The sequence below is a fragment of the Triturus cristatus genome, chromosome 11 (genome assembly GCF_964204655.1).
Source record: "Triturus cristatus chromosome 11, aTriCri1.1, whole genome shotgun sequence".
Classification (NCBI taxonomy): Eukaryota; Metazoa; Chordata; class Amphibia; order Caudata; family Salamandridae; genus Triturus; species Triturus cristatus.
In genome coordinates this window covers 437,394,464-437,410,779 of record NC_140594.1, presented here as the reverse complement: position 1 = coordinate 437,410,779, position 16,316 = coordinate 437,394,464, and the positions used below count along the sequence as shown (strand labels likewise).

General features: G+C 41.7%; 1 protein-coding gene across 2 annotated transcripts in view; it reads right to left on the bottom strand.

Annotated features, from left to right (window-relative positions):
• SLC23A2 (solute carrier family 23 member 2) overlaps positions 1–16,316 on the bottom strand; it is an 833,120-nt gene that overhangs the window by 443,725 nt on the left and 373,079 nt on the right. For both annotated transcript variants that reach the window (XM_085636370.1, XM_085636369.1), the window contains one exon: positions 14,946–15,170. In XM_085636370.1, the coding sequence (XP_085492496.1) occupies positions 14,946–15,041 (96 nt within the window). In that variant the 5' untranslated portion in view covers positions 15,042–15,170. The remainder of the gene's footprint in view (positions 1–14,945; positions 15,171–16,316) is intronic.

Below are 16,316 nucleotides of genomic sequence, written 5' to 3'. Positions count from 1 at the left end.
GAATAATCAGAGAAATGAAAGCTCCAAAAACCCAGAGAGAAGTGAGAATGTTCCTGGGTATGGTGGGATATTGTCGTCAGTGGATAATTAATTTTTCCCTGATAGCAAAGCCATTGATTAAATTGACAAAAAGTGAAATGACAGATCCATTGAATCTGGATGAAGAACAATTGGCAGCATTTGAAGAGCTCAAAAGTAAAATGTGTGAGGCTCCAGCTTTGGGTATGCCTGACTATGAAAAAGAGTTTGAGTTGTACTGCAGTGAGAGAAATGGATGTGCACTTTCAGTGTTGATCCAGAAACATGGACAATTGAGAAGGCCTATTGCGTACTTCTCATCGACACTTGACCCTGTAGCTGTGGGTTTACCAGGTTGTCTGAAATCTGTGGCTGCAACATGCAGAAGCCTGGAACAGAGTGAGGGAATTATAATGGGATATCCTGTAAGGGTATTCGTACCTCACAATGTGGCAATTCTTTTGACAAGAAGCAGAACTCAGCATATGTCACATAGTCGGCTGACTAAGTACGAAAAAGTGATTCTGGGAGCTTCAAATGTGACTCTTGAAAGATGTGTGAATGTGAATCCAGCGACACTCTTGCCGGATATTGAAAATGTGGGTATAAAGATGGAAGATGATCATGATTGTTTGGATGTGCTTGAGTACTGTACAAAACCAAGACCAGACATAAGGGATATTCCCTTACCTGAGAATGACCATGTGTTGTTTGTGGATGGATCATGCCTGAGGAATGATGATGGTGTGCTATGTGCAGCATATGCAGTGTGCAAAGTTTCAGAGGTCATGGAAGCATCACCATTGAAAGGAGTGAAATCTGCGCAAGTTGCTGAATTAGTGGCATTGACAAAAGCTTGTGAGATTGGGAAAGATTTGAGAACAACCGTGTTGACTGATAGTCAGTATGGATTTGGAGTGGTGCATGACTTTGGCCAGTTGTGGCTGCAAAGAGGTTTCTTGACATCGGGTGGAACTCCGATAAAGAATGCTGAATTGATTGGAAAATTGCTTGAGGCGATACAGCTGCCTAAGGAGTTAGCAGTTGTAAAATGTGCTGCCCATGGTCCAGGGGATGATTTTATTACTGTTGGTAACAGGTACGCCAATGATGTTGCACAGTATTGTGCTAAAACAAATCAGTCAATTAATCGGAACAGAATGGAGGAAATGTCTTTTCTTTCTGTGATGTTTACTAATGTCCTAGAAACGTGGGATGAAGTAAAGCAGTTACAAGATGAGGCAGGAGAAGAAGAGAAACAAGATTGGGTTAAAGCAGGATGTGCTCCAAGAGAAACAGACCATGTATGGGTCTACAGAGATGGCAGACCAGTGATGCCTAACTCAATCTTGTCGTCAATGGCAAGGATGTATCATGGTCAGGGACATCTGGGGAGGGACGCGATGGTAAGGTCGTTCAAGCAGACCTGGTACAATGCAAAGTTTAGGACAATTGCAGAGAGCATCTGTCAAAGGTGTTTAATTTGTCAGCAATTTAACACTGGGAAAAAGACAGTGGTGAGTCTAGGGACAATAGGCAGAGAAGGAGGTCCTTTGACAAGAATGCAGATTGATTTCATTGAAATGCCCCAAGTGAACAGACTGAGATATGTTTTGGTGGTAGTCTGTTTGTTTTCAAGGTGGGTGGAAGCTTACCCGACTAGAAGAAATGATGGATTAACAGTGACGAAGTTACTGTTAAGGGAGTTGATTCCTAGGTACGGGTTTCCAATTACAGTTGAGTCTGACAGAGGTAGACACTTTCAAAATGAACTCATAGGTTTAATTTGTGAAGCATTGAAAATACAGCAGAAGCTACATTGTGCATACCGACCAGAGGCTTCTGGTGTGGTTGAGCAGATCAATGGCACAATCAAGAATAGAATCGGAAAGATGTGTTTAGCCACTGGCATGAAATGGCCAGATGTGTTACCTCTAGTTCTGATGACTATGAGATCTACTCCAGATAGAACTACTGGTTTGAGCCCGCATGAAATAATCATGGGACGTGCTATGCGCCATGCATTCGTGCCTGTCAATAAGTTGGTGACAATAACTGATGACATGATTTTGGATTACTGTAAAGGCCTGGCTGACGCAGTTCATTCTGTGTTTCACCAGGTTGGAGAAGAAGCTACCACACTTGAGAAGAAGCAAGCCCATGATCTGAGTCCAGGAGATTGGGTGAGGATAAAAGTTCACAGGAGAAGAAATTGCTTGATTCCAAGGTGGGGAAGGCCAAGACAAGTTATTCTGACGACGACGACTGCAGTAAAGTGTGCTGGAGTGAAGCACTGGGTACATGCAAGTCATACTCTGAGAGTTCCAAATCCGAAAGAAGGGACTGGTAAAGAGTATTTTGAAGAGTCAGATTCCAGCGATGATGAAGATACTGAAGATACGGAATCAGTGAGAAAAGAAGCACAGAGAGCTTCAAGAGAATCACTGCGAGTATCAGAGAAAAGATCAGATTCTGTTAAAGAGCCTGAAGTTTCAAGTAGCAGTGGAGGGAAAAGAAAAGAAAAAAGAAATCACACAGAGATTACTCCTGAATCAGAAGAGGAGGAGATTGAAGAACCACTTGAGATTATTCTTGAAGAAACAGGGTCAGAAGAAGATAGAGAGGGACAGATTGCGGAAGACCCCCGAGGAGGTGTAGGGAACATTGATGAGGAGCTAGGCGAAGGGACAAGTAGACAGCAAGAAGATTGCGTGTCGGAGACCCGAGGAGGGACAGAAGTAGGGAAGTCTCAAACAGTGGTGAAAAAATCTGTGGAGGAAAAGAAGACTGCTGGGAAACGGAAACAAGAGGCTCTTGAAACGGATGATGAAAATGAACAAATAGAGGGTCGAGTTCTGAGAACGAGAACCTCGATTGGAGAAAAGAATGTTAAAGAATTAGGGCCGAAAAAGGTTGTGAAAGGAGATCGTTGGCCTAACAACCGAGTTAAAAGGGTGAGATACAGAGTAATAAGAGCAAATTCATCGAAAGCTGAACAAGTAAATGAAATATCAAGTCAAACTTCAAAGGCTGAAGGAGAAGAATCAAGGAGATCAAAAGAACCAGTAGAAATAAGAAGAGTTAAAAGACCCAACCAAAAGTACAGATCACCGGAATGGTCTTATGTGACACTGTCTGAAGAAGGAAAAGAAGAAACAGTGACTCGAGATAATCCGGAAGTGGTCTTGAGAAAAGTGGTTGAGGAAGATACTGGTGAAATTCAGAAAGTACTCTTGACTGACATTGGAGAAGAGTCGAGTACTGAGGATTCCGACGTTGGAGATCTGATATAATTTGATGTTGAAGAAATTGAAGTGAAGAATGACAAATATCCTAACTGAATGAAAGAAAGATTCACTTGGATCAAGTGAACGAGGAGATCATTTGGATAAACTGAAAGCTGAAGAATTGTTGAAGAATTGAAGAAGTTTAAACAGTAGTGGAGTAGTAGAGGCTAAACTGAAATGGCTAACAGAGGATAATAGAAATAGATGTGCCTTCTTTAAGAGGTGGTGTAGAATGTGCTGCTGTTGTACTGGATTATTAATGCTTCTATGGGGTGTTTTAGTTTTATTAGTTACTTTTAGAGTAGAATTTGGAATGAATATAGAGAATGTGACAAATGTAGAGAAGAATTCACAAGAAATAGTTCCAATTAGAAGTAGTAGTTACATACACAAAGATAGGTCAATTAATAATTTTTCTAGTAATGTTTTTTCTAAACTGTTATATGAATATGTGAAGACAATGGAAGTAAGGGATTGCTATGTCTGCATGCAGTTACCTGCATCTGTTTCAGAGGGTGTTACTTATCACCATTTACCAGCTACATATGGTATTTCCTGTAGTATTTTAAGTAGTGTTTTTTATTTGTTAGGGAAAATAGATTATAAGATGTCTAACAGAGATAGTATTTTTGGGCACTTGCCAATGAACAAAGAGCTGAATCCAGCTAAAGAAGCTAACACTTTTGGTGAGATTTTTATTGAAGAAAAAGGATTAACATTAGATTATATTTTTAAGAATAATTTAACTTGCAGTTTGAAAGAAGAGGAGAGAGCTTTCCTGGATATGGTAGAAGAAAGGAGAGTGAGCATGCATGAGAAAGGGGGAAAATATGAAGTGAGTGAGACAATTTGGGACATTGAGATGGGAAAAGAGTTGAAGAATGGGGCTAGTCCAACTTTAGCTCTAGATGCGCCACAGAAAGGTAAACTTTGCATTACCAGAAGGAAATCCCATTATGATACATATTTTGTGGGAACTAGTGAGTGCCATAATACATACTTCATTGCGACAGGTTGGGGTTTCAGAGGTGGAGAAGATACGATTTTTCCAGGAGTGTACTATGTTTGTGGGAACAAGGCTTATTACAGATTGCCTGACCATTGGTATGGCACGTGTTATGTGGGCCTGGTTTTTCCTAAGATTTTTCATACAGATAAAATAAGAGATGTAGAAGATATTAACTTATTAACACGTTTTAGGAGAGAAACTTGGTCTGAAATTGTGGGTGATATTTTTGGGGTTTTGATTCCAGCAGTGGGAATTTCTTTAAATGCTTATGGAATTCGAAAACTGTCCACAGTGGTTGATCGCTTATCGACAAATACCGCAGGAGGATTTCTTTTGGTGAATACGGAATTAAGTGCCGTACGTGCCATGTCAATGCAAAATTGACTTGCCCTTGATATTTTATTGGCCAAGGAGGGTGGAGTTTGTGGAATATTGAAAGTTCAACATTGTTGTACTTACATTCCTGACGAAAGTAAAGACCTGAAGGTTTATATCAAAAATATTACTGATTTGCATGAAGAATTAGTACCACTTGAAGCTGGGAGTTTGTGGACTAAAATAGCTAATAAAATGATAGCTGTTAAAGATTTTATTGCAAAAATAGGTAGTACTATTATAGGTAGAATATTGTTTCCCTTGTCTTGTAAAATTGTGGCTTTATTAATAATAAGATTGGTGTGTGTGTGTTGTAAAAACAGGGGAGGGAAGAAGAAATTGAATAAGGAAAAGAAAAATAAGAAGTTGAAAAGAGAACCTCAAGAAATTGAATTAGAAGAATTGAGGGAAAGTGTTTACTTAGAGACAAAGAGAGATGATGAAAGAGTGACTAGTGTTTAATGTTGTGTAAAGACATTTCTGATTTTTCCTAAAATGGGACTAAATTTTCACTAATTTTTTTTTGGGGTTTATATGGTGATAAAATCACCAAAGGGGGGATTGCTGGAGCAGAGTTTTCTTTTAGAAAATTCATGGGCTTTTGAAGCTCTGGCATGTCTATGCGTTTTATTAATTTATTAATAATTAACAATTAACTATTTGTCTTTGTGCAAGTGTGTTTTATTAATCAACCAGTTTGTCTTAACATAAGAGAAAGTTACACGAGGGTTAGCTTATTTGTGCTGTTTCTGTCCTAATAATAACGTGCAAGTTTTCATGTTTAAACGTTGCTGTGTGCTATTTATTTTGAGCACAAAACGCTGTCTGAATTAATGCTTTTTATGTTGCAAAGCTAGATAAATACATACACATAAGGGTATTAGTGGGGTTAACACTGTTTAATCATTATGCTGTAGTAATGTTTATTTTGTCTCTTTAATTAAGATGGTCTATTGTGGCCTATGAAGGCCTTAGCCGAGCTGACAGTATTTCGAAGCCTGACTGTGGCATATTCTGTGATGTGGCAAGAGAGACCCCTGCTGGAAAAAGGTCGAAGACAACTGACCGTGGTCCTTGTTGTATTTTTCCATGAGGACATCAGCAGTTTGGAGGATCTCCAAAAGAAATGGAACGTCCTTGGCAAACAAAGGAGCTTCAGAAATGCACAATGTACTGTGGCCTGGCTGCCGAGGGAAGTTGTACAAGTTGGATACTTTGATAGTTTCTTGGTTCCTGTTCCGTAGTTCACGTCTTGTGACTTTTCCTGAGCGAAGATTTTCAGATGTAGCAATGTTACATCCCTTCCTTCTCGCTCTGCTCAGTGATACAGTTTATTTTGCCAACTTTATGTGTGTTTCCATTGTATTTTTCATTATAAGAATTGTTAGCTTAGGGAGGGTTTTTGCCACTTGCCATTTTACCTTTGCCGCATGAACTTGCGTTGCTGAGGATCGATGCTGAGGACTTTGTCTTGAGAGACTTTACCGAGAGAGAGAGACTGGTCCTGACCCGTTCTGACACTTAGTTAGAATAGGTAACTATGAGAAATGATTTATTCTGATTGATTTACTTTGACTAATTTTAGATAAAGCAATATAATTTTAAACATGGTGTTGAATATTCTTTCTTGTCAATTATTGTGTACATTTTTGACTATTGTTGTATAGATTGTATAGAGTATGTTTAAGGATAACCACTATAATCAGGTCCTATCGTCCTAGATATAGATGCAGGGTTTTCTTCCCACAGGTCTTATGCTGGTAGAGTATTTGAGCGTATGTTAGTGAAATGGGCCCTAGCGTATGATGAATGTATGTGCGTGTAACTGTGAAATTACTCTATCCATGGAAGTGGGTTTATTTTAGGTACCCTGATCTCTATCAATGGTTACAAAGGTCACTGCAAAAGTACTGCAAGTGTCAAAATCTGAATTCCAAGAGAAGGCTGCAGACAGCACAGCTGGGCCCGTTTTCCGGAGATGTGCTCTTCTGAGGGTATTTCTCTGCCTACGGTCTACCTTTATAATTGTACATGGTTGCATTTTGTTTGCTTCTTCGAATTTAGTAGTACATCTGCACTCTAACCGGCTACTTAAGTGTGTCTTTTTATGTAAAGTAACAATACCAACCACAGAGATATGGATTCGTCGTCTGCCTCTAGTATGGAGTGCTAACTCATTATGTGCAATTGCGTGTAGCCTGTGTCCACAGATGCTACGAAAGAGCAGCTTTCAGTGCCTCTAAGGCCGACTCTTCCTGCTGCGTGGAACCCATTATTCTGTTTTGCCTGGAAGAATCCATGTGTAAGTAGATTGGAGTTTCCCAGTACCATGGCAAAGTATTCTCAGGAAATAAACTGAAGAAGAAGGATGCAAATGTTGAAAGGATACGGAGACAAGACACATTTAAACACAAATTCTTATGAATATGTGTGTACATTTATCTTATGCGACTATCGTAAAAATCAGGCATGCATCAGTCCACTATGGAAGTTGTGTTGCGCACCCCTTGCGCAAACAGTTTTCCAAAGTTGGGCCAGTAATGATGTATTCGGATAGTCATTGAGACAGCTGAAAAGAGAATGCGGCAAATTAGACTGATTCCTTCACTTTTTGTAACCACATCCAGTTTATAATGGAACATTAGGTGCATGCATTTGCATTAGGATGATTCCAAATTAGAAGACGAGGGTGCTAAAGTAGGTCTGGAAGAAGAATAGACAGGGAGCCCACAGTTGATGCAATGCAGAAGTAAGATACACATGGGACATCTGACCCGAAATTTGAAAGCCTGGAAGAGAGGGCGGACATAGGAGAAAATATTGCGTGTGAGAATAGAAGACATTACACAAATGCTCTTAAGCATTCAGGAATAACAAAAATAACCTGCCATCAGAGGACTTTTGAGTGAGGCCATGACAAGCGATACCACTAAGCCACCAGTGGTTGGGGCATGTTAGCAGGTGAGCAAAATTGCCATGTTTCACATTGATCGAAGGTGAAAGAGGGCATGCCGGCAAAACCATGATAGGCATAGACAAGCACATACTTAATGTTTGCCTGTTGCCTTGCAAACCATATCCTGAGTGCTTTGTGCCCACTACCAGTTCTCTAATGGGCTCAGCATTGATGGCCGAGCCCTCCCTGGTCCTAGGCAAAAGGTTGGCTAGGTTCAGACCTACAGAGCGGTCATTCTAGATATACCGACCTAGGATGAGACAGTATCAGGCACTTCTCTATAACACTGTGTTCTTCCCATAACTCTTGTGTGCAGTTTCTATCACAATACTGAACTTTCAGAAAAACGTCTGGGTTTTAGAACCAACAGTACTCTTATATCCCCTATCTGTTTCAGCCGCCTCTCTAATGGATGGGCCCTGCAGGTATTTGAGAGGAGGAAGGTTCTATTTATCTCTGTAGTCTTCCTGAGCAGAGTACTGGAAATACACCAATACTGGTACAGTGAAAAGCCAGGAAACAGGGCGAAGGCACAGTATGTCAAACATGCACTGACAACATTATCCAGGTGAAAGTACGAAGGGACCCACAATCTTAGGAATAAAGCTGCAACAAGGTTGGCCAAGTGTATGCGGAGCATGAAGTAACATGACAAGGTTACCATATACAGGTTAACTAAGAAGACTGACAGCCAAGGTACTGCAGCCTGATTGATGGAAGATATTTACTTGGCATGCCAGAATTCTGGACGGTTACAGCCGGGCAGTGGTGCAGTTACAATACCAAAACAGAACTTACTGAAGTCAAATCATAAGGGATGTAAATCAGCATCAAATTTGAACATCACACATCAGTAAGAGAACCAGTAGAGTATGAAAAACCAAGAAAACACATACATGCATCATATCCCAGCAACAAAGCCAATGGCACAATACATATCCTCATCTTCACATGCTTGAACCAGGTAGTGGTTAAATCACATGACAAATACCTCTTACCCTCTTGACTACCCAATGTGAGGATGAACCACAAATACAAGTTAGCACACAGCGAATGAGAACATACTAACACTTTAAATGCAACAAACAGACCCAATAAATATTAACTTACAACAGGCAGAAGCTACCAGACAGTACATTTAAACCAGGGATAGAAACTCAGACAAGACCCAGTTCCCCAAAAGACCACACTCTATTTTTAGTTAAATCCTCACCATGGTTTAATGCTCCAAACAGTGTGAACAGCCCATGAAAATAGCGGAGGTTATACTTCATATGAGCAGTATAGCACACTGTAATGAACATGTCAGACACACGTGCCCCAGACATAACAGAAGGGCACATGAAGCCAGTCAAAAGATACCCTGCAAGACTTCCATTAGGGGAGAAAAAGTCAGCAAGGTTGTTCTTAAGTCACCCTTCTGACTGTCTAATCTCTTACTATTCCTGTGTCTGCATAAAAGAGTGGCCATGCATCTCAACACTTATGCACCAGAGGAATCTAACATCCCAGGCACATCCATTGGGGTAGGGAGTTCAGGCTCTGATGTGCAACCATTAAATAGTACTAAACAATGCTCTATGATTCAGCTGCCTTGATGTTACAGGACTCTACAGCCCACTACCATAGAACCTCATCACTATCCATTTCCAGCCTCTTTAAGTCTTTACACTTAAGAAAACTTATGAAGGGCGAGATCAATTTACATAAAACAGTATTAGTGCATCATGCTTGCATCAACGGAGACAAGATAAAGTAGAACATTTCTATGCCACTGTTTGCCCAAAGGCAAACTACTGTAATATCAATGTAATAGTTGTTATATATTTTTGTTTGATTGCGTTGAAGGATTTATCCACAGAGAAACTTAATGCAAGGTGCCTTATTATTAAAATTTGTAATGCCCACAGCTTACTGGGAGTTTCCCGGCGCAGGGCAGATAGGAGCAACAGATGAAAAAGCCAGGTCTTTATGTCCCTACGAAAGGCAAGAAGTGATGTGCAGTTCCTCCGAAAATCAGAAGGGAAGTTCCATAGTTTCTGGCCAAGATAAGCAAATGAGCGCCCTTTCATACGAGACTAACAGAACCTAGGCACAGTGAACAAGGCATGGTGCGTGGATCTCAAAGACCGAGAGGAATGATATGACAGCCACTAAATCCTGGATATAGTGAAGCCGGAGTCTCGCTTTCGGCTTGAACATGTAGCATAAAGCTTTAAATTTGATGCAATTAGAAACTGAAAGCCAATGCAGCTCGTGGAACAGATTTGAGTCCAAGGTAAATTTGGGAAGCGGATAGAGTAACCTGGCAGCAGCGGTCTGCACTAGCTGCAGCCGACGGATTGCAGCTTTGTTGGCTCCTAAATACAGCACGTTGCAATAATCTAATCTGGAGAGGATTAGGGCCTGAATCACAGTCCTTTGCACAGAAGTAGGGATCAGCCAAATTATCTTTGTTAGCCACTTAAGCACTACGAAACAAGTGGCCATCACTGTGGCCACTTGAGGCTTCAGAGATAACGTCATCCTGAAGGAAACCCAAGTTTTTAACCTTTGAGGATGAAGTAGGCAGAGCCCTTAGGGAAGCAGTCCAATGTTGCAGACCCCAGACAGCAGGGTTCTTGCCCATAATCATGACCTCGTGGAAATGGCAACCTGAGTGCACTCTTCCTCGACCGAGGGTTGTCATTTCCATACTACATGATTCTCGTGTTCAGTCTTTACTTCTAAACCGGCCGAATTACTCACTATATCAGTTATGTAGACGGTGCAAGCTTGCCGCCTGTCCCTTTTTTTTGGGCGATTGTTGATGGTTTTATTTGCATGCCACACGATTGGCAGCCCTTTCAATTCACTGCTCTTTCCACCACTTAATTCAAATCAGCCTGAACACTCGCCTTCTCATCAGATTATACGGTACAGCGCACACACAGACAGGACCTCCTGCATTATCTAGGAACTATAGTACCCTCCCTGTATGGTGCTACGGTATAGTTATCTTTTGTCTCAGGAATGTTTCATCATGTCCTGATGATGACCGACAAATAGTACCATGACTACTTAAACTGTTCGGTAAATAAGTTATGATAGCATTGGTACTCTAAACTGATATGTAACATGAACGGCTTATGATTTCTACAGTCCCTAAAAAATGTCCGAGTTCTGAAATTCTTTTCTCTTGTCCTATTGCTCCCCAATGTATTCATTTTTGTGTTATATGGTTGAATAAATACATGTATTTATCCATTTGGATTTTTCGGCATAGAATTCATTATACTTCTATGGTTTATGTTTGGTATTAACCTCTCAGAGAGGAACCGCTTCTTTATTTAGAATACCAGTCTATATTCCTGGCACAGGACACATACAAATAAGATTAAGTACATATCTCAACACTTCATGTTCTGTTCATTTAGTGAATGATGTGAAAAGTAATGAATACATCTCAATCAAGTGGATTAACATTTGTATGTTCTACTTTCACAAATCAATAAACGCATGACGATGAATGATTCAACTTGAACTTTTTCCTTCCGAAAAATGTACAACTGATGAAAAGAGCCACTGAATAAACAGTCAAAGAAATGTATAAATATATGCAGAGTCATATTTCATTGTGACTTGTGCAAGCAGCACGTATCCGTGGCATACCATTATAAAAAAGAACGGTTCGAGCCCAGAGGCTTTACAGCTACATGCTTCGGGCAGACACATCCATTCAAAAGAAGAATAAACCTTTCTTTGAAAGTAAATACTTTTTAAAAAAAGTTGAAGTAGGCAACTACAGGAGGAAAGCCATTAACCAGTTATTCCTCCAATGCTGCCAATTTCCATTACCATATGCAGCATGCTAGTTATCAAGGGTGTGTGGGCACATCTTGGTGCGTCAGTCATTTGACATATAAAATTGAGGTCTCAATGCTCCCTACAAGGAGTCAATTTAGGGACAAACTGGTAATTCCATTAATAACCCCAATTCTAAATGGAAACCCTCTGAATGCGGTAGACATCAACACATTCCAAATACCAACTAGAAGATATCTAAAACCCACATGTTAGCAAGTTAATCCTGTACAAACCATTTCTAATTGGTCAACTACATTGTCCATCAGTGACATTTTCCTATCTGGTGACAGTGCAGTCAAACTTCACCACTGGCTATTGATACAAACTCCATCCTATGTCACTTCGACAAAGGATGAGGTTTTAACAAACCAGCAAGATCACGGCTCAGTGGACTTACACTTCAATCGAAAAGTAAGCTTGAGGGGTCCTGTTAATTCTTTTTGCAAAGCGGACGGTGCTAAGTAGTTTTAGAAAGTCAATTATATTAAACTGCAAAATATGCAGCACACTTTAGTCTGATAGTTATGTATTAAAATCCAATGACAATAAGTGCATGAACAGTGATGAACCTCTCAGATCTTGATTCTGTCCGTAAGGGGGACTATGGTGGGAATAGTTTCATATTTGGGATGTAGACTGCGCACACAGCACCGGAAGCCACATGGTGGAGGGGGCTGCATTGTGAAAGGGCTTACACCCACCCCCATGCCACTGATCTACCTAGAGCAATATTTAACATGCTTATATGAGCCCTGGCAATGCACCTCCACCCACTATGATCCTGCACCTTAGGGTGCCTGAGAAAGAGGTGTCATGCCTCAAGGGTCCGGGAGGTATAAGTGTCCAGGCAGGGGTGAATACCTGGGCACTAGAACATCTCAAGAAGAAATATGGCCCCCTCCCACAGGTTAGGATTGGAGCTGTGCTTCTGTACAGCTGAAGACACTTTCAACATGCCTATTTCCAGGTGGAATACTCTGCTAAATGATTTATGGCTGAAAAGTAATGATTACGAGTAAAATAAACAGCCCAAGTACCTCGCAACAGGCGTTAGACTAACGCATTTCAGTGCGGTGGTCCGCATCACTGCACTGAAATCCAAAGTCAAGCATTTATAGCGCCTTCTTAGCTGTCCGGCCCGGCTCGCTCTTACCACTGTGTGACAGCAATCTAGTGGCAGCCGCAGTACGCGCTGCATATGGCAGGCAGGCTTTGGGCTGGATCAGCTGAACTCGCTCTATTTTAGGCTATAATGTAACCCACTCACCCGGAGCAGCATCCGCACTGACGTCACAGACTGATATCACCCAATGGCAAACAAAGACAGTCATGTGTCAGAGAGACATACCTATAGGAAGCTGTGTGCGAGCAGGAGGGGCATTGCAGTGCTGTGAACAAGTTTCAAACAACCCAGGCAGCTCCTGCCGCTGCTCGCTCCAATGTGGTGTTATGGTACTTCTATTTTTGGACCCCGCCACCGCCCGAGTGGTGCCTCAACTAAGCCTGGGCTGTCTCCAGTCTGCGTTGCGTCAAGAGTCCTGGACCATCCGCAGCCAGTGCACAGCCCAGCAGGGGGAAGTCAGTCGGCGCGGGGCTGGTTGACCCATTCACAGCACTTGTTAGAAGAGACACAGACCAGTAAGTGTCACTGTGTCAAGTCACTGGTATTTTAAATTACTTTTGTGTGTGGAGTGCCTTCCTCTGCCTCTCAGTCTCTCTCCTGAGGCGCTGCACGGCTTGCCTTGTGCTGCGGCGGGCTGGGCAGACGACACGCCACAAGTTAATACATGAGCCTGGCTTCACGTTCCTGTCCTTAATAACCCTGCGTTCCACCTTACCCACTAACTGTTCTTGAGGCCATGCCTACCTTCTCTGCCCCGATCCTGGCCACCCGAATTATCTACTTTTTATCCCCTTTTTTGGTACCCGTCAGCGAAGAGTTTAATATTATAAATTGTACACATACCATTTGATTTGAGTCATACGGCTCATAAGCCTTATACCAGCCTGTTACCACAATTTACTCTGCACGCTATTACTTGCACAACAGCCTCAATTAGTCCATTGTGATCGGTCATTTTTTTTGTGGCGCTGCGCGCCATCATAATGATAAAACATATGACACTCAGGGTCTTCTTTCTCCCATCCCTCTTCCTCTCTCTTTAACAATTCCTTTAGAGTTACTTTGGATGGTACCTCCTCGCTGTAAATAAGCTCTTTCCCTCTTTCCAGTTAGTACTGCCGCCACTACCTATACCAATATGGCAGCAACAGGTTTCTGAGTCGCTTGCCGTGGCGCACACCAGGCATTCAAATTATACTGAAACGACCCTGGTTATAACAAAAGAGGTCCTGTAATGCCATTTTTCGGACGCCCGTTTTTTGTTTTTTAAACAAACTTTATTGCCTTTCTTAACCGATCAGCGAGTCCACAGATCATGGTACCAATAAATTCAGACCTTTGCCACATGCTTTACAGCATATTACACATCATTTTTCGGACTCCCGTTAGACCGACCTGCCTTTTTCCTGTCCCATCTCGACCGCAATAGACTACCTTGGACCAGCCTGAAGATACTGTTTCACATGCAAACTCTCCTGGTATCTTTGTGTGTAACTAGGACTACGTCCCAGCAAATTTGATTCATTTACACCTCTGGCCACCCTTACAGATATTCAGCACCTTGGTTGCTGTTGGCGCTTCACACGGCTCAGTGCTGAGACAGATATTACACACCGCTCCCTGATAACCCTTTCGAATACAGGTAACTGAGGTCACATTAACTGCAGTGTAGCGGTTCTACATTCAGATGACTTAACTGCTTGGTTTCATCCTAGTGCTTTGTTGCAGCTAGAGTTTATCGTTGCTCAAATGGGTGTCATTTCTGATATTAAGGTTTCCCATGTCTTCATTTCTTTATTTTGCTCACGAAAAGGTGTCACTCATAATTACACTGAAATTATGAAAATGTTAAGCAAAAGCAATCTGAAACCTTGGAAGCTGTGAATAAAGTGCCACAATAATGCCACAAAATGTCATATTTTTGTGACACAATATTTGCACATCTATGTGTAGTATCGTATGGGGGCTGGGCGGTCCCGACTAAGAAAATCAATAGACCTAAACTGTTAGAAAAATAATTAGATCTTGTTCTATCATATGTCTATGTAATAGGAGGCTCACTACTATGCACTATGCAAATACCAGTAACACAATATTCAGAAAACAATATGTAGTTTAAAACATTACAGATTATACGAAGAAGGATTTATCCTTATGCCTCTTATTTTCGGAAAGTCCTGAAAACATATTAAAATACTCTTACATTGACAGCTGCTAATAGAGTAGTACGTTGAACCTAAATACATCAGTGTCGAAAGACTTTGATGATCAATAGTAAAATTACACATGGAATTTGAAGAGCTATAGGTGGCACCCAGGCCAGCCTCTTACCGGTAGAGTGAAAAATCCTGCATGCTTGATTTCGTCATTGCCGTCCATTGTGTCACTGGCTTCCATCGCTTTAGAGGTGTTCCTGCCAATGCCCATTGCGAGCCCGGAGGCGTGTGGAGTCACCTGGCAGGAGCAACCAGCACAGCTCCTGTATATGAACGTCCAATGGTCAGGCACACAACACTGTCATGGAGCAGCAGTGGTCAATATTAACTTCAGGGGCACCTAAAACAAAGAGAGAAGCAAACATAGTATTCTTATATCACTTTTTAGCTAATGTTTGGCACAAATGATTAACCTGCCAATAAGAAGACAATATGACTGAAGTAAAACAGATTTAGCCATTAAAGAAGGTTGGGATACATAAGGCGTAATGTTTAAGAGTTAACCTGCCATGTTTAAGCCCAGGACACAGCAGCACGCTACAGAACAACAAGAGGAAGACAAAACTAGTAGTCCTTGTTAGGTACCGACAACAGGACACAGGTAGGGTCAAGTACACAAGTTTATTGCCTGGAGCCACCAGTAGTAAAGTCTTCACAACACCGTGTCGAGCAGTAAAACGGACACCCCACAATGACCATATTCTATTGCTAGAACATAGCCTGCTACATTGCCTAGCAACCCCAAAACTAGGGGGATAACACATCCCCCTACTTTCAAAAGAATAACAAAAAGGAAAGGAAACTTCTAAAACAACAATAAACACAAAGATTCAAAATAACGTTTAAAGATCTACAATTTCTAATAATCAGTTAGAGATCGACAAAACCAAGATACAAAAAAATCATTTAGAACCACAAGCATCTACACCTTCACATACATAATCATCCAACAATTTGGGAGGCCTTGTTGTTCTCAACATCTCACTCTTTGCATCCGCTCTACATCCATCCAAAGAAACGCCCTATTTTTATCATCCACAACTTCCTTACTTCCATCTTCCAACACCTCCTGGATGCTCTGACATTACACAACTTCCTCACTTCGTTCCATGATTTCCAGCTCATTACTTCTCATATTAGTACACTAATATCTACATACACAGTTCCCCTTCCCATACAGGTTAAGCTCTGAATCCCATCCAGATTAAGTTCTGAATCCAACCACTGGAAATTCTCGTCAAAACTAGATGTGGGATGGGAGCCCTTTACAACCCAAAAAGGGGTCGCGTTCCGGCAGGGCCCGCAGCCCATACCCTCCGGATATGGCACGCGGCGCAGCGGGCGAGGGGCTGGGCTGGAAAGATCACCCAGGCAACGCCGCTTTGGGACACTAGGCAGCTCGGGGTACTTCGCACTACCAAGGGGTTCCACCAGTGGGATCTTATTGGTATCTCCAGGGTTGGAGACCTCTGGCGTAAGGGAGAGG